The sequence below is a fragment of the Thalia democratica genome, chromosome 6 (genome assembly GCF_965202585.1).
Source record: "Thalia democratica chromosome 6, ktThaDemo2.hap1.1, whole genome shotgun sequence".
In the NCBI taxonomy this organism is placed as follows: Eukaryota; Metazoa; Chordata; class Thaliacea; order Salpida; family Salpidae; genus Thalia; species Thalia democratica.
The window spans coordinates 29,746,811-29,772,259 of record NC_139170.1 but is presented as its reverse complement, the minus strand read 5'-3'; the positions used below and the strand labels follow the sequence as shown (position 1 = coordinate 29,772,259).

At 24.9% G+C, this 25,449-nt stretch overlaps 1 protein-coding gene across 1 annotated transcript; it reads right to left on the bottom strand.

The window, feature by feature from the left end:
* Nucleotides 1-148: 148 nt before the first annotated feature.
* Nucleotides 149-8,756, bottom strand: LOC145838669 (uncharacterized). Its single transcript, XM_082946294.1, has 5 exons — nt 8,692-8,756; nt 6,651-6,750; nt 2,395-2,578; nt 1,155-1,276; nt 149-485 (listed from the first exon to the last, which is right to left on the bottom strand). The coding sequence occupies exons 1-5, from the start codon at nt 8,715-8,717 to the stop codon at nt 426-428; spliced, it is 492 nt and encodes a 163-aa protein (XP_082802420.1). The 5' UTR covers nt 8,718-8,756; the 3' UTR covers nt 149-425.
* Between the last annotated feature and the right edge of the window lie 16,693 nt (nt 8,757-25,449).

The following is a 25,449-nucleotide window of genomic DNA, read 5'->3' as shown; positions in this document are numbered from 1 at the left end:
CAAAATTTTCAATTTAACACAAATTCATAGCTAGTGTTTAACATTCATTTAAAAATAAAATTTTGAAACTTTGAGTTTCTAATATAACTTTTTCTATATAAAAACTTTTTAAATAATATTTCATCAAAAAGTGAAAGAGTACTAAACATAAGATTTAAACCATTTAAATATAGAACTCATGAAAATAAATTGAAAAATATCAAAAAATAAATATACATAAATGTTCAACCATAAATAACTTTTTTTTACACTATATGTTTATTGTTTATGTATTAACTTCAAAGAATTCAACTTATAACCAAAACTTTTAAAGAACTAACTTCTCTCATTCAAAAAAAACATTCTAAGCAAAATAGGAATATTTCAACTATAATGTTCTAAAATTTCAGAATTTGTAGTTCATTTTAGAATTATTTTTTCTTCACCTACTTGTTACTTTTCCACCTAGGTACAAACTCTTTTGCGTTTATATTCAAACTGCCGCTCTGAAAAAAAAGGTTATAAATTAATGAGATTTATTAAAATGTGGAATGGCCAATTATTTTATTTGTTTAAATTTTAGGTCATATGATTATTTTAATTCTGACAATCCAAATTCTTATAAAGAAATTTAGTAGGCAATATCTTAAAAACGACTTATTTTTTTTTAGAAAATAATAGCTTATGTAGGTCTAAAAATTAAGTTTATGATAGTAAAAAGAAACATTAAAAAATTAAATTTATGATTACTAGAAAAAATAGCTATATTGTAGTAATCTTTAAAACTTTTTTAGCTATATCTCAAGAAATATTTTAAATTTCAAAATGGTCTAACTAATAAGATTACAATGATAAAAAAATATGTTTATTAAAAGTTTTGATGAAAGAAATGTTCATTAAAAGGTTTTGATGAAAAACATGTTTATAAAGAAAGATTAATAAAAAACTCAGAAGTATTATAACTTAAATCGTATAATTTAAATAGTCGTGCACCCATTTATATGAAACAAAAAACATACCATACACTGAAATTTTCTTTTATTAACTTTAACCTTACATTGAATGAAATTAGCAGTAAGTAAAACTAAAACACTCAAAAAGTACTTGTAATATTACTAATGTCGCTGAACACAAAGTAAAAGTGATTTACAAAAATAGAGTTAAAACAAACCAACCATTCCGTGCATTCTAACAGTAGACGGTTGGCTGTCGGTAGCTTTTTGTTGAGGTGAGCAGTTCAAGTTCAGCTTGCCGACACCTCTGTTCAAACCGGCCATAGTGCAGCTTTGTTTGCTGCCTGAAATAAAAACAAATGGTGTTTTGATGTTTTTTTAAAAACAAAATATGCTTTTAAACTAATAAGGCTTTAATAAACATGTTGTTTAACATATCGTGGACTTTGCACTCTAGGTTAATGACGACTGCATTAGATAGAAAAATTAGTTGTTATTTAACCACTATATATCCAAATAAAATATTAAAAAAATATATATAAAATTAAAAAAATGTAAAACTTTTATATTGTGTTTAACATAAATTTTACAAAAATATTTGATGAACTTATAGTGTTAGATGCTGTTTTAAGCATGCAGTATAACACATTTGTTATAAAAATTAGAGTTAATAATGTTATATCAAAACTAGTTTTGATTTAGTCACAACGTTATAAAACCACAGAATATCTACTATTAGATTTTCTTAAGAGTAATCTTAAAAAAAAAATATTTTAAGTTTATAAAAGTTGTAAAAATAATTTATCTGTTATTGGACATAAGGAAACACAAAATATCAAAAAGAGATAGTTGAGTAAGTATGCTAAATATAAATTCCTTTCTAAAGTAACTTAAATTCAATCTGGAGTATGCTTATTAGAACAGTTTAAGTTGATCTATTATGACTTTATAAAGATGCAAAACAACATTTCAAAAATTTCTTTATAAAAAATTTAAACAAAAAAACTCATTTTTATAAAAATTAGAATTTGTTTTAAATATAACATTTACTAAATTTGATTAACTGCGAAAATTTATATTTAAAACTTATACTTAGCTAAGATTTGTTTGTATTGATTTTATGTAAAAATCATTCGTAAGCAATTTAATTGTTTATCAAAATTTGACTGTAAAATTTAGCTTATCTATGAATATTTCTTACTGATAAAGTAAACAATTTTGACATAAGATTTTAACAAAACACAAACTGTATCAAAATAATAAAGTATACGTTTTTAAAATAAATCAATAAAAAAAACACAATTGTAAAACTTAAATATAATTATTGTACTTTTTTAAGTCATCAGACAAGACATAAATTTAACTTTTTTTTACTTTTAATATTTAGTTAGTTAAGTAGTTAGTCAAAGCAAAAAGTTAAAAAATTCCAAACATACAAACATTATAATCAAACAAAACTGACCATCACCGTAGCTGCTACACTGACTCTGCATGCTGCAATCGACCGCATTGTTGTTGCTTGCTGGCGATGCTGCATTGTTTTGGCGGGAAAACTGCTGCTGGTTCATCTTCCGCATTTTTTCTTTTTTCCGATCCTCTTCAACCATCCTGTAAAATTCCTCTTCCTCTTCGATTTGCTCCATAATCTGATTGATGGAAAAGTTTTAAGAGTTGAGTGTTAATAAAACCTATTTAGCTTTGAAACAAAAAAGTGTATATTAAAATACAGAAATAATACACTTGTTGACTGCAGTGTTACAAGCAACTTCTGATTTCAAAGTTTGAGATTTTGGTTTTTACTATTGGTCAAATTAATTTTAGGATTCTTGTCGATAAAACTAATGCGTAACATTGGCTTAACCTGGTAGAGCTCCGAAAACAACAGATATGTAAAAGTAATTTCGGTACTGCGTTTCATAAAATTTTTTCTGCTAAACTTATTTAAACCTTAATGTTAAGTAAATTTGTAGCATCATATATGCAGCTTAAGGTTTATCGAAGTTAAGTATATAAGTGCAGAATTTCTTTGAATAATTTATATGTTTTGAATTATATGTTAAACAGAACAAAAGTAGAACAATATACTTTGTTGCTAAATATTTCAATTTAAGTAATGCTCTTTTTAAGAAATTTATATTTTCGTAAAAATAAAGTAATAAAACACCAAGATACGAAAAAGATTGGTATAAAGGAAAATTATCACGAGTTTTAAGACTCTTTACGTAAGTACAACACAAGTAAAGATTAAAGTAGTTCCAACACAAACTAGGATCTGAATTTTTATGAAAATTACAAAATATTGTCGACCATTATATATTACTTATTATTCTGTTCATGTTATTAATTAGTTTCCATTGAATAACAAATTTGGGATTTCATGATTTTCAATTTAAACAATTTTGTTATAGAAAATTTTATAAAAAACACAGGGTTTGACTAAAACAAAATAACCAATAGAATTTTAAAACAATGCAGAAAAAAAAACACTTAAATTTTAGTGTGTCATAAAAGTATAGAATTAGAATTATTTTTTATTAATCACTAAATATGTTATATTGATTCAGTAAAGGAAAACATACACCAATAAAGTACAAACTAAAAAGTTACATGTAGAATGTTCATTAAATACTTTTATAACTTCTAGAACAAAAATAACATATTTATACATGATTGAAAACCTTTACAATATATGTTAATTATTAGCCTTCAAAATGTTTAATACTGTGGATTTTCGTGCTTGATGGTTTGCTTAAAGCCTTGTGTCTTTTTAGAGGATTTTTGTTATAAACTAAGTGTAATTAATTTTAAATTGTACAATTTTTACTCTGACAAACAAAGTTGACTAATATTCTTTGAAAATAATTAAAATTGACCAAGATTTATTTTAATAACCTTGGAATTTTTATTTCAGATAATCTAAAATGGAACCATCACATTAACTGTATTTACCGTACTGCATCAATTTTATCTTTTCAAATTCTAAAAAGCTTTATATCTACGGATTTGGAAATTCTTAAGAACTTGTACCTAGTTTACATCCGTCCTAAGATGGAATACAACACACCTTTATGGTCTCCATGTTCTATAAAAGACATCAACCAACTAGAATATATTTTAAGAAAATTTACAAGATCAATCTTTAACCGGTGCAACATTTCATATACGTCTTACATAGACAGACTAACAAAGCTTAATATAAAAACTTTAGAATACAGAAGACTTGAACTTGATCTTATTACTTTTTTTAAACTGATTAACAATGAAACTACTATTGATTCCCAAACTTTATTTAAACCTTATAAAAATAATTACTCACTCAGAGGTAATAATAGATAATATACATGCAAATATCATTTCAACAATGTTGGTTGGCAAAAATCTTTTTTCTATTGTTCGGTAAAAATTTGGAACGAACTTCCAAATGAACTAGTATCGTGCAAAAATCTTGAACATTTTCGATTAAACTTAAAAAAATTTGACTTAAATAAAATATTTACCAGTAAAATTTATAAGTAATTAGTTTTGTTCATCTCATTAACCATTGATTTGGTGTGTGGTATGTAGTTTATTAGTAGTTTGATTTGTAAGCAACACCTTCCCCTTATAGATTTTAAGTACTTTTTATTTTTGATTTTTTGGCCGGTCTATTGTTAATGTGCTAGGGGCTTAAGATTCTAAAATTGTTGGATGCTCAGTTGATTCGTAAGATAGATTTGTGAATTGTTGCTGCCACATATTTCAATAAATTTTTTACTGAATCTGCCGTGGTGAAACTTTGAAAAAATGATGAATGGCGAATAGTTGTTGAGATCAATATTCTACAAGATGAAGATTTCTGTCTAAAGTTGAAAATAAATGCCGTTTTTAAAGTTCTTGTTTGATGAAGAGTGGTCTTCAAGATGGTTCCTATAATTTCGAACTAGGTTTTGAAGAATTTTGACAAGAAATTAATGTTTTAAAGATTTGTTGTTTTGGAATGTATAATTGGAGATTGGTGACTTTGGAATCCTTGAAACCCAGTTAATTTTAACTGTAACGTCAAACTGCTTTTTACAATGAAAGTACTAGAGAAATAATTATGCTTTATTTTTTAACTTATTAGACTACTGATATAAGGCAGCCTAATCTTTACATAACTAGAATAAAAGTAAATTAAAGATAAAAGAAAAAATTACTATTTACAATGTCAGTACAAATGAACAGGACCGGGCTTACCATAAGAAATTTCTGGTCTGCAATGTGTTTTTAAACTTGAAAACATGTTGTACAAATAAAAATTAAATTTAGCTTTCAATGACAATATTTTAAGTATGCTCTTCATTTGGTTTTTAGTACCACAGTCGTGTATACTAAAACGATAATTTCACTGCAGTTTTACGTTTAAAGGGTTTTTTAAACTACTAAAGCGCAATTTTCAAAATTACATGAACAGTAAAAGACTTTCCTGGCAAATCACCCACCAAAAAAAAACTACCCATCCTTGGTTCACATAACTAAAACTTATAAACCAATAGCTAACAGCACAGTAAAAAATAACTTACTTTATCATTAAATAATATAACATTGCTAGATCATACGAATAACGTTATCTAGATTTTTTTATTAATTATAAAAGTTTAACATTTTTTTAAACATTTCAAAACACCTAAATCTATTAGTAGACATTAATCTATACTGAACAGGGTAAAATCTAATACTATTTACAAAACCCTTGTATTTCATAATTAGTTTGGTATATGTGTTACTGTAATGATTTTTTCTTAGTTCTAAAGTAATTTATTTATAAACATTTAATAATAGTTAATTTTGTAAGTAACTGCTTTAGATTAAATTATTAACCTATATTTAAAAATAAAACTAGTAAATTTATTACAATAACGTAAGATATATAAAATACTTGAAACTATTCCTTTTAAGTACTTCTAAATTCTGTTTCTAAACATATTTTACATACTTCAACTAATAAAAAGTTTACAGAAAAATAAGCTTATATTTAAGGGCATAGTGAAAAGTCCAAATTTTTTTTACAAAATTTTACATTGGCTCTTATATAAAAGCTTTTTGTACAAATAACAAGCCAGCTTTTATAAAATTTTAAACATTTGTTTAACTTTTGAGATATTGTAATTTTTGTAGAAAGTTTCTGATACAAACTATGGATCGCAGATTTTCAGAGTCAATTTTTTACGATATTTAAAACATCATTAAAAATCTATCGTTTCCTTCATTTTTTAAGCTAGTGACTCAAAAAGAGACAAACTTTCAGAAAATGTTCTATATATAATTTAGAAGACTTGTAATGTTGTGATTTCAAACATATAAAAAATAAAAATTTCAGATAGAAAAATAGGTGGTTTTTTTCAATAAAATTTTTATTACTAAAATTAGAATAAAAATCTTGCATTGTAGTGGACTTTCTGTGAAAATTTAAAGAAGACTGATTAAAAAATGAAGGAGAAAATAGATTTTTAATGAAACTCTTTTTTCATGTTTTTGGTTTGAGCCTTCTTTTAGGAACCTATTGAGCACACCGGCTTTGATCACATATATCTCAAAAGTTACTTTGATTTTTTTTAAAGCGGTTTAAACTATCTGATAGCTAAGATAAAACTCTACAAAATAAGATAAATTTGTAAAAATTAAGGTGGATCCCCTTAATTTATTTGCTTGTATATTTTCAGACATGATTACATAGCTTAATTAGGATAAATCACAAACTTTCTTATCATTTTCTTCCATATCTACCATCCATCCATATTCCTCTAACAAAGATTCTCTGGTTAAAATGCTGTCATCACTTTTCTGATCCCCTGATGAACTGTAATTGATAAATAAGTAATAACACATAAAACACAGTGCTAAATAATAAACTCTAAATTTAAAATTGTCATATTTATAAATAAGTAGTAAAAAGAAACTTAATAAATTATTTGTAATATCTAAAATCTAAACTAATCTTAAATTATTATAGTGTTTTATTAAGACACAATTGCTGAAAATTTCAAGTACAGCTTAACAATTTTCTCAGAAATAACTCTTAACAATAGTTTTACTAAAGGTGTAAAATATTTATACTTTAACTATCAATTTAAACAACTAAGTTCGAGTATATAACATGAACAGTTATTTAGTATGCATCAGGAGTGATGAGTGGGGTGGAGTGTATAAGCAATCATTTTTTTTTGACAAAAAGAAAAAAATTGTTCTAGTACACAAAAAACTTAAGCTGTTTACTAAGGAACGGGTCAAATATGCACAAAGACATTTTTGCACAAAGGGTCACTTTTGCACGGAGGGTCAATTTTGCACAAAACTAAAAAAAACAAAAAAAAACATGGAAATAAATTAAATATTGATTAAAAACAGAAAAAGTTACCTACTAAGTGTAAGGGTAGGTAATAGTGATAGTAAAAAAAATTAATAAAAAATTAAAAAAAATTTCAACCCATGCAAAAGTGTCTTTGTGAAAAATTGACTCTTTGTGCAAAAGTTACCCCTCATGCAAAATTGACGCCATTCAAAAGTGTCTTTGTAAAAAATGTCCCTTCATGCCAAAGTGACCCTTTTTTTAAAAGTGACTTTGTGCATATTTGACCCTTCATGAAAAAGTGTACCTTCATGCACTTTAAACTCCTACCTGTTTATTAAATACGTTTATTTACATAATATTTAATTTTTAAATAACAAATATTAATTTAACATACATTAAGCTTATTAACCAAATTTTATAAATAAGTTATGCAAAAATTAAATGCTGGCAAGATAAGCAACATTTAAATGTTAACATCTAGTTAAATAATAAACAAGACCATCTGTTCTAATAAATACCTTAACTTAAACTTATACTAAAATTAACTATTTAAAATTTATGTATGATTGTTGACTAAATAAATTATACACGGTTTATTTTTTTGGATGTTTAGAGTGCACTTCTAAAAAAATAAGATTTGATATTAAGTTAAGGACCTTATTTAATGCTAAGTTACCACACCAAATATATTTTTAAAATTTCGTATACATACCATTAAGGACTTTTATAATTTATAACTGATTGATTCAGTAAGATAACACAACAATAGTTTGTTTATCAACAAGGTTGTTATCAAGGATAGCAAAATCTCTAGAAGTATAGATCTAGATCTAGAAAAAACCTGACCTGATATCCTTAAAAATCTTAAAACTATCCAGAGATTTTTATAAAAAATTAAAACTGCCCTGAGCTATCCTGAGATTTTCAAGAATTTCAAAAAATCTGAGTTTCTGTAGGTCCCTCAAGTGTGCAACCGTGTATCAAACCAAAAATAAATAAAAAACAAATTTTGTTACGAGTATAGATACTAAATAGATCAATATAAAAATTATAGTAGTTTTAGCAAAGTCTCTTGTATTATGTATATGAATTTTCATAACTTTTTTTGTAAAAAACGAATTCTTATTCATTTGTGTATTTTAACTGTTCTCGGAAACAAAGCGTATGTAACTACAAATTTAAAACAATGAAAAAATTCTATTAACTTATACTTCTTATGTTCAATCTATTGTAAAAATCGAAAGGTTTTTTTTTTTTTTAATAACTCAAATTTTATTTTTAAACAAAACCTTTACAAATTAAAATAGATCTGTATAAAGTATTTTGTTTAATAATGCTAAGCTGTTTAAAAAAATAAATTTGGACGGTTTTAATTGTTTAATTAAATACTAATAAAACTTATTACTAATATTAAACTAGACTACAACAGCAAATATAAACAATCTTTACTTGTTACTTGAATGAGACTTGTCCATTTTTAGTATTTGCAAGTTGTATTTCTTTTTTTTAAGTAAATAGCTGTGAAAATTTGAGATAATTAAAAAAGTTATCAAGTAAAAATATAACTTATTACTATTATAAATTTTATAAAAAATCTTGATACACATCTTATTCAAAAAAGTTTAATTGAGCAAATACATGTAATATATATTTTGGCTAACCTTCTTCAATTACTACTCTTAGTAAATAATTAAAAAAAAAATTTGAGCAAACAAACAATTATAATTTACATTAGAAATACACATTTAATAAAATAAGCAATATTAAGCAAAATAAATGAGAGATAGATTAACAACTTATAATTACATCATAATACAAAAAAAAGTTAGTAGGATTTTGAACTAAGATAAGCATACGTTCAAAAGTAGAAATAAAACAAAAAAAAAAGTAAAAAAAATAATAAGAGACAAACTTGACAAACATTTAAAACAACTTACAGATTTATAAATGTACTGATGTTTGCACAACTTAGACCTTAAAGCATAATAAATTTAAATACTTTAGGGAAAAGGGTCATTCATTTTTTTTTACAAATACTAACATTTGCTACTATTTAAAAGCTTAAAGCAGTGGTTGGAGGTTGAAAAATAATTTTTATTAAGCTTTAAGAAACATTTTTTACCAACTTTTTCAAATATAAGAATAGGCAATAGATTATCTTTTAGAGAAAACATTAACATATTTAAATCTTGCTTTGAAAACAAAATTATATTAATACAGTTGAAACAAAATTTCCCACAGGCCACAGTTTGCCTACCCTTGGCTTGGAGTAAATACTAAAATTTTTATTGCTAATTTTCTCAAATTTTTGAAAAATTCACTAAAAACCTTATCTCATGCTTCATTTTATCAGAAATTTCAGGAAATGTTTATTTTAATATCAATATCAACTTGTAGGAAGCAGAATTTTTAAAAATCCATTTTTATTTCCAAAATTTAAAAAACATTAATTAAAAATATATATACTAAAAGCTATTAAATTATATGTTTACTAAAAGCTATTAAACTTATTACTCACTGCTTAAGTTTAAAAACAATTTCTAAAATACAGGAGGAGATAGATTTTAGTGAAATGGTCTTTTTTTGTCTTTTTAGTACACTCTCTAATTATGATTGTTTATATTTCATAAGTTACTTAGAGTTTTTGAAAAAGGTGAAAAATTAAGAGGCTTGGTTGTATATGTAAAAAATAAGATTAACTTTAAAAAAAGTGACCTACTATCATAAGTAAAATGAAATAGTTAACTGTATGTTTTCAAAAAAATAAAGATTAACTTTCTAAATTAAGTGTTTTACTAGTTTAAATTTAAGGGGAAGCCATTTTTTTACATGTTGAATTTTTAGTTAGCTACCAATTGCTTTTTAATGTTTCTTATAATGAAAATAATTTTTTGAGATATTAGGTGAAAAAGTTTGAGAGTTCAATTGGATTTTTATTAAAGGGGTAAGTTAAAAAAGCAAAAAAATATTTCATTTAATATCTATCTTTTCCCATAGTTTTCAAGCAACTAGTCTCAAACTTTATGAGCATTAATCTTAACTTAATAACAAGCAGGAGTTTTAAAATTTTTGAGTAAATGTTTTTTTTTTCAAATATTTACAATATTATTTCTAATTTTATAAATGTGTCCTGAAAATTTGTAGTTAATAGCTTGCAAATGAAGGAGAATATAGGTTTTTAGTGCATTTATATATATCAAAGTAAAGAGACAGTGAAAAAATCAAATTTTCATCCTTATGTTTGAATCAAAAATGACTAAATCTAAAAAGTTATTTAAAATATTTGTATTCCATATAAAACAGGAAATATAGTTTATACTTAATAAACAATTTCAACCTACATTTTTCAACTATTGGAAAACAAAATAGTTTGATTTCTAACACCTCTCAAAACTCTTGTATTGTTAGTCCCAGAAACTAATATAATAGTTTTGCCTGGCTTAAGGTACAGGAAAAAATAAGTGATACAATTAAACGTTTAGACTTGAACAAAGCAAACAATATCTCTCTTAAAGTTTTAAAATTGATTAACTCCTATATAGCCCCAATAATTAGTAAGCTACTAAATTTGGCATTTAAAGAAGGTAGATACCCTAGTTGTATAAAATTAGCCAAAGTATTACCAATATTTAAATCAGGTTTGAAAACAGTTCCTGGAAATTACAGACCAATTTCACTTTTGTCAAACATAAATAAGATCATTGAAAAAGCTATACATAGCCATCTATACAATGTTTTTACTAAGTTTAATGTCCTTAACACTTCCCAGTTTGGATTCAGAGATGGCCATTCTACTACCCTAGCTTAATCAGAATTTGTAGAAAGTACACTGTCCTCTTTTGCTGTTTGTGCAGTTTTGTTACATCTGAGTAAAGGATTTGACTGTGTAGATAGAAAAAATATGTTAGAGTATTTTAAAAAGGAGGGCAAATGCTTAAACTATTGGAATCATACCTATCTGAAAGAAAACGGTTTGTAGATTTTGCTGGGTATGTATCAACTTGTAAAAGTATAGACATAGGAGTGATACAAGGCTCAGTTTTGGGTCCCTTAATGTTTTTAGTTTAAATCAATAATTCACAAAACAATAAAGCCCTAAAAGTCTAGAACTTTACAGTTGACATTCTGTTATATACTACCCTAAAGAAAACACCTATCAAATAGATAAAATATACTTTAACTAACATTTGGAAAATGTATTAAAATGCTTAATTGACAACATGCTTAAACTTAATGTAAATAAAACAAGATACATGCTCTTTCACTCTGGTAAAAAAGAAGTATTAAAAAAAAAACACAAATTTAGATATAAAAATAGGTATTTAATCTATATTAAAAGTAGAAAATTATAAGTGTCTTGGTATTAAAATTAATAGTTTCCTCAATTGGTCTGACAATATTGAAGCAGTAAAAACTAAGTTATTGAAGAAAATAGGTACTATATACAAAACAAGGTACTTTTAAAATTATAACTCCTTGTATTAAATGTTTAATTCAATTCTAATAAGTCATGTAAGATATGGTTTGTTGTGTTGGGGTAGGGCAAGTAAAACTAAAATTACTGAGACTGATAAACTTATAAATAGAGCATTAAGGTGCATTCATTTTAAAGGTTGGAATGAAAGTGTTAAAATAGAAAAGAAAATATTAGATGTTGAAAATTTTTTTAAGTATGAGTTAGGCAGTTTTTATGAGCAAATTTAAAAGAGATACTTTGCCAGTTAACTTCAAGACTTACTTTACAAGAGTAAATAAAATTCACAATCATTCAACAAGATTTTCAGAGACAAATCATAATATCCATAAAGTAAACAGTCTTTATGGTTTTATATCTTGGATGTAAAGTATGGGAGGAAATTTCAAGAAACCTAAAAAATCAGAGCTACCTTGGAGCTTTTCAATCTGGACTAAAAATTGTTTTACTTGAAAATCAATCAGATAGAAGTCTAACTTAATTTTTTTCTATACTTTTTAAAAACTAAGATAAATTTTTGATATTGGAATATTTGTAATCTATTTTAGTCTGATTGATGGTTGTTTGACTGGGTGTGGGCAGAGATGGCTTGATTTTATTAATTCTTTTTATTTGGGATTTAGTGTTATTGTTTTGTCTCCATTGACAATATGGCTAAAGATAGGTTCGTTTAGTTTTTATTTTACTTAAGTTAATTCTTATATCAATTCATGAGTTAGATAAATAGAGTTTTTTTTTTTACAAAGGTACAATATTATATTTAACTATCTTTCATAATTTAAAATTTATTCACTTAATAGATTATAAATATTACTACTAAAAAAAAACAGCTGACGAGTCCACTATACAAGTAATAAAAGTTTTAAAGTATGTACAGTACTGTTTGTGAGCTTTTTTTTATTGTATTTTTTTTTGACTAATTATTTTTTTGTCCCCTTGATCTATTATTATATTTACTCTAAAAGTTAAATTTTACTTTTTAACTTGTTTTTATGTAAAGTTTATTAGATATCTATCTATCAAGTTTTCTACAAAATCTATGTGTACATGAAAAAGTATGATTTCTTTTTACCTAGATATTTACATTGCCTTGAGTTTTTACATTATGAGAATTAGCGATCACAATTATGTTATAACATATATTACTAACTTATATTATATAACTTTTTTTTTTAAATACATATAAGGAGATACAAAGAAAATTTACAAATTTTATTTAAGTGTAGTATGATTTACAGTTTATATTTTATACTCTTGTTTATTATTATTTATATTTTTAAATACAAGATATATGTTTTTATTTTTCACAGCAAATTTACCATTTCTCTCTTTTTATGTTATTATGAAACTTTATATTGCATTTTTTGTGGTTGTTCTTGTAAAAAGACCAACAAGAAAAATGTGAATGCACATGATGGTAAAAATTTAAATCTAAGGGAGATGGTGTGGTACCCATGGTAGACTATGATTTCCATAATCAATATTAGCAGAAATGGGTATAAAAAAGAGTGCATATCAACTTTTTATTTTTCAAAATAATTTAGTTTTGAGTAAACTTTAATAAAAATACTTAAAAAAAAACATTAATTAATAATAATATTGATTTTTTGCTGATCTTAAGTTTCTATTTTAATTATTATAATTAAAACTGCTCAACATTTTTTATAAAATTTATGGTGGGAGGCTCAATGACCAAAAGGTCTTTCTCCACACCAATTTATTGACCACAGTTGTGAGCATTTACATTTTTCTTTCTTTTAGCCTTTCTTTCATTACAAAGTGATGTAAATTAAAAATTCCTTTACTACTTTACCTTAAATTTGTAACAGCTTATAGTGTATTCACTTAAGTGGCAGTGATAACACAGTTGGATTGCACAAAGGTTTTTTAACTGAACAAAATCTGACTAGACAAAGGACTCTAACACATACAGTTCTTTATAAATAGAGTTCAAGATTTTTACACATGTTGTTAAATGTAAAATTATGATCCTGATTGTTTTTTACCAATCTAACTGAATCAATGTTTTTGAAATTGCAAGACTATCTGAACAACACTTATGTTTTTCCATACTGATTTTGTCCAGTGAAAAAACAACTAGGGTGCTAGATTGTTGGTGTGCTATTTATTACAGCTGCTGTAAACACATTCTTAGAATTTTGAACTTTGGAATTTTCTCATACTTCTAGGTTTTGATGTTGTTAAAACATTTAGCTTTCATTTTTTTGATTAATTTAGTGTTAATCATTAGAGCGGCAAGTGAAATTACACATAATAAAACTTGATTGCTTGAATTTTACTTAACCTTTACCATTGAAGAGGGAGATTACGTACTGATGTTTTCAAACCAAAAAAAAAACTATTTTTTGTATATGTGTTGGCAATGGGTTTTAATCTTGCAAAATTCAAGGAGAGTTTTCTAAGCTGTTATTCGGACCCTTCCCTACACCACCAGGCCACACATTGTTAATAAACTCTGTAAAATATGTTTATAATAGTAATAACTGTTGTTTCCAGTAATTTTTGATTGAAAAAGAAGCTATCTTATTTCACTATTAGTTTCAGGTTTAACTAAAATTTTATTAAACATGTCTAGTACACAACACAGTTTTTAATTAAAAAAATACTGGAGTAGAAATGTTAACTTCATGAAATAAAATAATTAGCAAGATACTGCTCAATATATTTATTTAAAAGGGTAAAAACCATCCATGAAAACATTACAATTAAACATTTATGTAGAACTAGGTAGTTAGGTAGGTACTGTAAAAATTTTATAAAATGGTATCATAAAAAATCAAGTAAACACTAATTGGTTGCTTAAGAAAAAAAAAACCTATTTATTTTTGTATTGTATCTTTAGTCTCTAGTTTTAATATTTGAATAAAACAAAGTTATTGATAAAATTGATGTATGTACCTCAAGATTTACCTGAACATTTTTATATTCTCAATTTTTTAACGTAAATAACACTTTTGAATTTTTTTATTTTCTCTAAAACTTATCTTACAGATTAAATTTTTTTTTGGTCCTTTAAAACTTCTTTCTTTCTTACTCCTTTTAATTTGACAGAATAATCTTACTATTAAAAAAAACTTTAAGAAATTATTCTATTTAAAAAACTCAAATTTAACTAATAAATATAATAAGCTTTAAAATTCAATTTAAAAATTTAATTTCTTATTGCTAGTAGAAACAAAATTAAACTAAGCTTAAAACCATATGTACTTATAAATAAGGAATGACTTAAAAGTTTAATGAGCTTTGTATTACAAACCACAGTTATAATATTTATTTTAAATTTTAACTAATTAGTTATTGTTAAGTTTTAAATACTTAATTTAAAGAATATTAATACTATACTTCTTCTTTTATTAGTTATTTAGAAACTGTTGTCTAATTGAATAGTTTAAGGTACATTGTTTAATTGTGTTATAGTATTTAATTAGTTAAATAGATTTAATGCATTTTCTTTGAAATGTTTTATATCTAGCTAGATTTATGTAATTTTAAACAAATCGAACAAAAGTGTTTAAACTTTTAAATTTACGACAATAATGTGATTACAACTTTAACGCTTATAGATCGCTTTATTTATAAGCTATTTAATTTTTGTTAGTTAAAATAAAGAACTATTAAGCATATGCTAAAAAATTTAATATATCTTTTTAAAATATAACATATAACAAAACTTTTTTATCAACAGCTAAATTTTTTAACGAACAATATTATCAAGTAGCGATACGCAAAAGTATATTCTAATAGCAAAAACGTACGAAATGTCAGTCTGAGCAGAAAAAAAGCTGAGTCAGTATGTTTTTTAAGCGTATTTGTTTTTTATTTATTTATACCTTCATCAATAACCTACCTTACCTAAACATATTAAAAGTTACACAAAAAACAAAAAACATAGTTTCGATAATTTAAATAAAAAGTGACATGAAAATAGATTTTTTTGACTCAGCTTTTTTTCAACTTAGACTGACCTTTAAGTAAACTAGCTGTCACTTGACAATATTTTTTCAGCTTCGATTTACTTTTCGTGTACAATAAACTTACCGGGAGCTATAATAAAGTATATGTAAATAGTAATGGTCAAAATTATCAATAAAGTTTTTTTATAAACAGTACAAAGTGTTATATACAATTTTAGAATTTTATTGCATTTAAATATTTATATATATATAAATTTAAACATAAAATCTATATTACTTGTTAAATATATTAAAAGTTTGCAAAAATTTTTTGCTTTCTATTATTACAATTTTGGACTTAAAAAACTATTCAAAATATAAAAAAGTATATTTTAAAATAAAAGGAAATTTGTTGTTGTTGTTATTATTTTTTTGTACTGTTTTTTTTATAACAAGTACATAAATGTTACAGTAATTATTTTTATACTTTCAATTGAAGAAAAGTTAAGTTTAGTTCTGATAGAATTCACCACTTTAAAATTATTCAAAAATTGTACAATAGTTTATTTATAAATTAAAATAAAAAAGTACTTTAAGTAAAAATACTATATCAAAAAAAAATACACTTTTAGCACAAAATACTGATAAAAATTTAATGTAAAAATATTTCAACATACAACATTTTTTCCTTCTTTAAAGAAGTTGTAATCTATAATTCAAGTATTGACATATTGGCTATTAGTATTGCTTATTTCCGTTTATAAGTTTATTTAAAGTTATAAGTTTTTTGTAGTTATTATGTTATTAGACAAGTTTTTAAGTACATTTTTAAACACAAAATTCAGTGAATTTTTGTTCAGTTTTCTTTTCTTTCATTTAGTTTTATTGATAACTTTATTACTAAAGTTTAAATATTTATATGATAAAGTATTTATATGTAATAACTAGTAAGAAACTTTATAAGCATGTGGTGTACGACTCGATAACAGAAAGATTCCTTAGTACACCAGGTCGTTAGACCGAACTTTTTGAGCGCTTTATTTATCGTTCAATAAACAATATATACAATGATGTTGTTGTTTTAAGATTTTTAAGGAAAAAAAGTACTATTAATTCTTACATCATTTATTTTAAATACAGTTCTATACGTGAAAAAGTTTAAAAACAATCAGTAAAATACTTTTAATCTAAATACAATAGTAAATATTTATAAAAGCTATCGCAAACATAAAATAAAAAAAAGTAAAAAAACCTCTTTTAAAAGATTGACTTGAAATATTTTGATAAAAATCTCAATTTAGTCACAGATTGAAAACAAATTACAACATCCTAAGTGAAACTTTAGAAGGTTGTTGGGATTAGAATTTTGATTTTTTTAATAAATATATGGAAGTTTGTTTGTAATACAAGTTTATTACAATTATTAATTGTTATTCAATAATTTTTTCTGAAAAATCGATTAATGGAAAAAAATATATGCTGAAATGAAAATTGGACATAGACACAACTTATGTTAATGTTTGATTGTTTTTATCGTAAAAAGATATTAAAGTTTATAATAAATAAAAGAGTCTTAATATTAAAAAATATACATTGCAAACTTACTTTTGATAATTTTACAAATAAGCATGAGTAAAATAGTAAACTGTGATACACAGTACAACAAAAACAAAAACTTACTATTCGAAAAGTTTGTTAATTAATTGTAATCCAGACTAACAGTTCATTGTACTTATATTTATAAAAAAAATAATTATTGTGTACGCTTATTATTTAATCACTTAGAATATAAATGTTCATAAAACGTTTACCTTCTACCTAATAATATTTTTTTATAAAGTGTTTATTAAAACTAACTTCGTTTTAAAATAAATAGCAAAATTTTAAAACTAAATAATTTTGTTTAAATTTGTCAGCAGAAATTGAGTAACTACTCGTACAACATCCATTGTTTCATTTTACTGTATATCACAGTATATTATTAAAATCATGCTTGTTTATATAAATTATTATATATAAGTTTTCAATCTGTATTTTATATACATAAACTCTTTAATTTTATATCAAATACTAACATAAGTGTATACCTAGTACTCAGCTATGCTTTTTTGAGTAACTAATTTATATGATTAAATTATTTAAAAAAAATCTTTGAATTAAACTTCTAGTAAAAATCTTTAACTAAAAAAAAATTACCACCTTCTTAAGCTAAGTTCAGGTTGTTTACCATATTTAAAATCTGTGGCTAAATCGAACGTTGTGATACAATAATTTAACTTAATCTTGATAGAGTATTTTTTTTTTAATTTTTAAAATTTTTATGTTGGCTATAGATTCTAATAAACTTTTACCGTACTTGCATTTAAAATATTTAACTAGTCATTTATTAGCTTTTTCTATTTTTTTTAGTATAGAACTTTAATTTTAATAAATAAAAATTATACAACAAGTTACACAAGACGCACAATTTTAAAGATGCTAAATATATTTCGAGCAATTCTCTTCAGTAGAGTACAATGCTAACAAATAACAAGACTTTGCACACTTATATAGTAACCAAGTAATCAAGTAATCATAAAATAATCAACAGATTAATAAAATACAAAAGCAATAAGTAACAATCAAAATTAAAAAAGTCCATTTACGTTATAATCGATCTACAGTAAAACTAAACGTAAATAAAAACAATCCTTATAAAATGTTACGAAAATAAGGAAACAGTATAGTCAAAATCTTTTTGCTTACATAAAAAAAAATTCCTTAACAAAATACAAATGGCTTCTAATTTAATAAAATCAAAAACATTACTACAATTTTTAATAATTTTAAATCTATCTATACTATAATTGTTTGCACAAGTTGGAAAATTAACTAAACTATCTAAAATAGATGAACGTTTAGATGCGTTTAAAACCTTTACCGGTATATCATCTTTCTTATCTGACAGGCAAAAATTCTCTACACATTTTGGTATGTGTTCTTTTATTCTCTTCCTTAGATGTCTGGTTGTTAATCCAATATAACTTGCTGTACAACAGCAACTGTACTTTTAGATTACAATATAACTTGCTGTACAACTATAATCCAATATAACTTGCTGTACAACAGCAACTGTACTGGTAGATTACCATTCTTTTTTTAATTTTGATACTGGATCCTTACCACCTGTTGTTATTAGTGGCTTAGAGGTAAAAACAATTCTAGGGTTCGCTGCATGATAAGTATTTCTTACTAATTGTCTAATTTTCTTTTCTAACATCTATGAGCTTTTATTAATAAATGGAATATTTAAAGTAACTACACATTTTTCCGGTTCTATTGTCTTTATTCTATCCAAATTTTTCACATGTAAATGAATTGTTTTGTTAACTAACTCTTGTAGGTAACTGTTTTTGTTTAATAGTGTTTTGATTTTTTTGATTTCACTTAAAAGCAACTCTGGGGAACAAATTTTGTGTGCCCGATGACACAAAGTTCTTATAAAATTTACTTTTCTCTTTAAACTGCAGTTTGATTGAAAATTTAAATAACATCCTGTAAAAGTTTTCTTTCTGTACACCGAAGTTAAAAAATCTATTTTCTTTTCGTTTAGTTTGTACGTCTAAAAATGCAAGTTCATCATTGTTTTCTTTTTCTATTGTGAATTTTATAAAATCATGAGCATCATTCAAATTTATCCATAATTTTCTCGCTTCTAACTAAAACAAAACAATCATCCACATACCTTAAATATAATAAATTATTTTTAAACGCAGGAATAACTTTTAATTCAATATAACCCATAAATATATTTGCTAATGTTGGTCCCAACGGGGATCCCATGGCTATCCCGTCTTGTTGTAAATAAATTAAGGAACTAAAACTAAACTTGTCACCAGAAGTTGCAAGTTTCAAAAGTTTTTTAAAATTCATTCTGCTAATTGTAGGTTTAATTAAAAAAAATTAATTAACATAAACCATCTTGAAGATACTTACACTTTTTCTTAATAAAATAATTCCTTTAATATATTCAAAAAATAAAATTAATTTTTCAGTTGATTAAAAATATGTCTTTAAATGTGCTAAAACTCTTAAGTTATGTAAAATTAGGTATACTGCTTGTATTAAATCTACTAATTAGTAGTTTAATTTCTAATATTTAGACTTATTTTATAATTTATAATTTATTTTATAAGTTATACTGCATTTCGTTGCCCAATAAATTACTATTTTTTTAATATAGTTTTTACTTGGCGCAAAAACTTAAAGCTCAGTTTTATCTTGAGCTAAGTAAGAAAATAAAAAAAAAAACAATTCATTTTGGCTAGTCTTAAAGCACATATTTTTTATCGAACCAAATCTTTTTTATTAAGTTAGAAACTTAACTTAAATTTATTAGAAATAATTTTATTAGAAACTATACATTTCTTTAGACTTTTATAACACTTTTATAGGCATTAAAAATATATCATTCTTAAAACATTTATTATGTAAAAAGCTTGATACAAAAGAATTTAAGCCCAGAGTCTTAAATAGCGGGCTTTTATAAAAAGCGGGCTAAAACATCTTATAGAAAAAACTGTTACCAGACGCAATGTACAAAAAAACGTGCTTCATGGGCGACATCAGTTGTTTTAAAGCAGTTATTGTATTCAGTATAATGTTAGTATTTTTAAACAAAATTATGATAAACTAAGAAGTAGCAGAACATTAATGAATAAAAGCTACAAGATTGATAGCTAAGTTTCAAGTTTTTACTTCAAAAACTATTTTTCATTCCTATAAAAACGTATACTTTTGTCTTACAAGTACCTCGCAGATCGCAGTTTGTCGAACCCTGTTTTAAACAAACAAACACTTGTAAGAAAGATAATTTATAATTTAATCTCTTTTAAATTTTAAAAAAGTTTTTTTTTATAGATATTACGAAGTTTTTGATACTAAAGTTAATATATATTTAACAAGAAAGCAGCTTTATGAACACGCTGAAAACTAAAAAAAATAAGTAAACCAAAAAAAAGTTTCTTTCATGAATAATTTATTTTTGTTATCGAGGAGATAAATTTCAAAGCTCATATAAATATACATCAAAGGCTTATTCAAATAGAAAAAATTAACTTTAAGCTTTTTGAACTTATAATGATTATTTTTGTTATTTAACCAATTTCAATGAAATACGTTTGTTTATTTTATAGTGTCTCTCATAAAACTTAAACGTCTGTTTATAAGTATAATTAAATGGCGTTTTTGCAACAGCAATAAAATTTATTACGCTAAAATGTAGGTTTTGCCAGTTCATCAAAAGTTCATTCATTGTACGCTATTTACAATTTGTATTTACTTTGTTCTTAAAAGTCTCTAGATCATTAAAATAAGTATAAATAAATAAAACTCGTAAAGCACAAGGTCGAACTTAACAATAAAGTTGTTATTTGTTTTTTGTATAAAACTTTTCCAGCTTTCTCCTTAATCAAACAAAACAAAAACGCTAAACCATCTCATTAAAAAAAATATTCAAAGAACTTTTTTTTTGCAAAACTATATATAAACACGCGTCAGCTCATTCACCACATTCACTGTCGAGTTGTTCAAAGAAAAACATTTTATTCAAAATGAAATTGTTAATTGTTTTGTGTTGCTTGTCCTTGTTGTATCTGACAAGTGGGCAGAATTGTTTGAACGAGTGCAGGGTTGTTTGCGACCCCCAAGTCTCCCCCTCACCCTACGGCCCTCCTCACGCCTCGTTGCGAGGCAAGCAGGGGCCGAAGGGGGAGAAGGGCGATATTGGTTTGCCAGGGAAGGACGGTGTTGGCAACATGGAACTGGTGTCGGCCAATCAAAAAAAAATAAAGAAGTTGCAGCGTATACTTTATAAAGGATTAAGCAATGAAGTTGCTAAAGGTAAATTTTTTGAAGTAAAATTAATTAAATCAATGAACTGCATTTAAATTTTTTATTAGTTTATAAGAAAGTTGTGATATGAAATTTTATACTATTAAAGTATCATTAAGAATGTTCAGTATAGCTCTACAGAACAGAAATAGATTAACTTAAAAGCAATCCTTAACATACTGATTAAACAGCTTTTCCATTTTAAAATTTTTACAACAAAATGTCAAACAACTTTCAGAATGCGGGTTAGGAGTGCAAAACAAAGCGATCATACCTGACAGCCAACTCAACGACGGTTCACATTGGCAAAATCATGAAGGCTGTTCTCCAGTTCACGCGAGATTATTCTCGACTAGCGGCGCTAATGCTTGGTGTGGCGGCTACGATTCAGACCCACGGACATCAGGTAAACTATTTAATTTATAATTTCAATCGCTTAAAACTTTATTTTTTTGGGGAAAAAAGTTAAATTTTGCTTTGATATATCGTAAACTTCTGTACTTTTTATAGTCTAAGAAAACTAAAAAATATTATTAGTAATTATAAGACTTAAACTGTTTTAAATATATTTTTTACTAAACATACGAATCGGAGTAAAAACAAATATTACAAATATGTTTTATTGTTTTTTTTTATTAACTCAAAATAATAATTACAGGAGAGGTTTACGATGACCTTGGGATAGAAGTGGACTTTCTCTCCAACACCCACGTGGAAGGTGTGGTGACCCAGGGCAGAGAAAATAAAAATCAGTGGGTCACATCCTACCAGGTGAAGTTTAAAAAGAACGGTCAAGACAATTTCAAAACTGTTCAAGATGATAACAATCAGCCTAAAGTGAGTCTAGAAGTTTTCATGTATCAGATGCTTTAGCGTCTAGTAAGTTTTCAAAGTTTGATTCTGACTCAGTCTTGATAAAGTTTATAAAACAACTTTTATAGTACACCAAAGTTTTACTAAGTGTTAATTGTAAAAACTTTAATTAAAATGTGTTTACTTTGAAAAAAACTTTAATAAACGCTCAAAAAGAGCTAAAAGTTCACAATTATAGTAAAACTGAACCGTAAAGTAATACAAAGCGCAGTAAACTATAAATATATATTCGAAGAATTGTTTATATCTATTTACAGTACATTTGTTTGAAATTATTGTGTAAAATTTTTTCATAGCTCTTTCAAGGTAATAGGGACAGGACCACTCTTGTCATTAACAACTTCAATAGAACAATCCACGCAAGAGTGTTCCGCATTCAAGTTGTATCGTGGAGTGGGTATCCTTCATTGAGATTTGATTTCATCAACTGTTAAAATGGGAGATAAACATATTATCAATAGTCTATTTTGAAAAAAATTTCTGAAATTTTTGTTTTGTAGTTGTTTTTTTAAAAAGAAATACAAATAATTAACTTTAATATTGATATAATTTGCTTTGTAGCTTTCATGATTTTAAATAAAGTTATATATTATATGTTTTGGTTTTAAGAAAACAAATAGAGAGATCTCAACTGCTGGAGGAGAAGTAATATATTTATTCTTTCAAAAATTTATTTTGCAAACTAAGTTTCGGTCAAAGACCTCGTCAGTGCTTAAATAAATCTAAAAAAAGATATGTGACAGTCATGGAAAATAGCATTTAAACAATTAAATTCAAATAAAAACAAATTATAACTGTTTAAATGTTTAAATGCTATTTTCCATGACTGTCACATATCTTTTTTTAGATTTATTTAAGCACTGACGAGGTCTTTGACCGAAACTTAGTTTGCAAAATAAATTTTTGAAAGAATAAATATAAAGTTATATATATTTACAAAGCGTTTACAAATAAAATATTAACAACAAACTAAATTTTAGAGATTTGTTTTTTTCTTTACATTTTATAAATAAATGCAATCAACCATAATAAATGGAGCTCAAGTTTTTTATACTAAAAAGTACAGTAAATACTCCTTAAGCAAGTATTAATTGCAATAAATTTAGTCACAAAGTAAAAAATGTTTATAACAAACAAATCGTTAGAAGATTATTATAGTAAAACACTAATCAATTAAATGGTACCTAAATATTATTTAACAAAAGCTTTTATAATATAACTGTTTTTATAAAAATATTTAAGTATCTATTATTACTGGCTAAACAGTTTTAAAATAATTTTCAAAAACTAGAATAGTAAAAAAGTAAAAAATAGCAACCAGTTTAAAGTGTTTGCTGCTTATAGCTTCTCATACTTTAAGTGAAGTTGGACCTCTACGTATAACTATGACTTCACTACTACAAACTATAAATATAGGATGCTATTCGACCTTTAAGCGGTTATTGTAAATATTTTGATGTAAAAGAAAAATTAAGCTGTTTTATTTTATAATGTTGGCAATTTGTTGTATTAGTCGATTGAACAAAATATCAGGAAACAAAACTCATTTTAAGTTAAATACCTTAATAGAAAAGCTTAATGCTGTTAACTAGAAGTCTTATCCTGTACAAGACGTAAAAAGGTATCTAAGAGGTGTGCGACTCGATAACCGAAAGGTTCTTCGCGCACCAGCTCCTAGGAACAAACATTTTGAGCGTCTGTTTTGTCGTTCAATAAACTAATACTGTTAAAAAGAGTACTGTATTGTATTTAATTTTTAAATAAAAAAAACGAAATAAAAGTCAATTTTACTCGCAAAATAAACATTATTTTAAGTTTTCGTTAAGAAGTTACTTTAAAAGTAACAAAGTCAGTTGTTAAAAAGGAGTAGTTTTTTATATATTTCTTGTAATTAAAACATTTAAAATTCTTATTACAAGTGTAAGTACTCTGCTTACAAAATAAAACCTTTAATGAGTAACTGAAAAGATTTGCTAAAAATATCCTTCACGGGCCACATTAAAAGGAAAACGCACTTCATAAGCTATTTTAATTTAAAAAATTTCATTCAAATACCAAAAGTATAAATGTAAAAGCGTTTATGTTCTACAGAAAATAAAAAAAAAGGATATGCAGTGTTTATTTACAAACCAAGAAGTAGCATGCTAGTAAACTTTTTCTTATAAAAACGCTTGAATTTTTTTCTAATACGTTAGTTGTTTTTATAACTTAAAAGCACGTCGCGGGCCTAAAAATATTTTTTTAGACCGTAGATTGACTATACTTGCTTTAAGTTGTACGTATGACTAAGTCTTTGTTATTAGTTTTTCAGTATGTTATTCTCAAGTGATTTCAAGTTTTTAAAGTAATATTAAGATTTGTAAAAATCTTTAAAATTACTTTTCAAGTTTTTTAAACAAGTTAACTGAAATGGTTTTCAACATTTTAATTTGTAACATAAAGTTTTATATTATTTTTAGTGTTTAAAATTACAAACTAATGTTTTGTTAACAGAGATCCTAGCAAATCAAGTTCGCTGGAACAACTTGTTCAGTAATTTCTGTTATTGAACTTACATAATTTTCTATCCTTTAAACAAGTTAACACAACTACACGGAGTTTTTAAGATCGAAAAAGTAACTCTAACATAAAGACAAGTACTGTAAAAGTTGTTTTTTATAATTCTTTAATGAACTGCACATTTTTTAATTTATAGATTATGATAGATTAGAGAAGAACTTTTGTTTCATCCTAATTTTGAGTAAATTTTTTGATGTAATTATTAAAGTTGTACATACTATTTTGAAAAATAAAATTTAAGCTTTGTACAATTGTACTTTACTCATGTTTGAATGGTTTATAAGTTTGAAATTAAAACATGTAACTGTTAAATATTGTACGACTAATTTTATATAACTCATTTAATAACTAAGAATTTCTTTACACCGACAAAACAATACTAATAATATTTTTTCAATAAACATTTTCCTTTTTAAATTATAGCACGTTTAGTTCTGCTAATATTATAACACAAGCATAATTAAAGCTTAAACTTTAACTTTCAAGTAATCTTTAAAAATACAATACAGTTTTTTT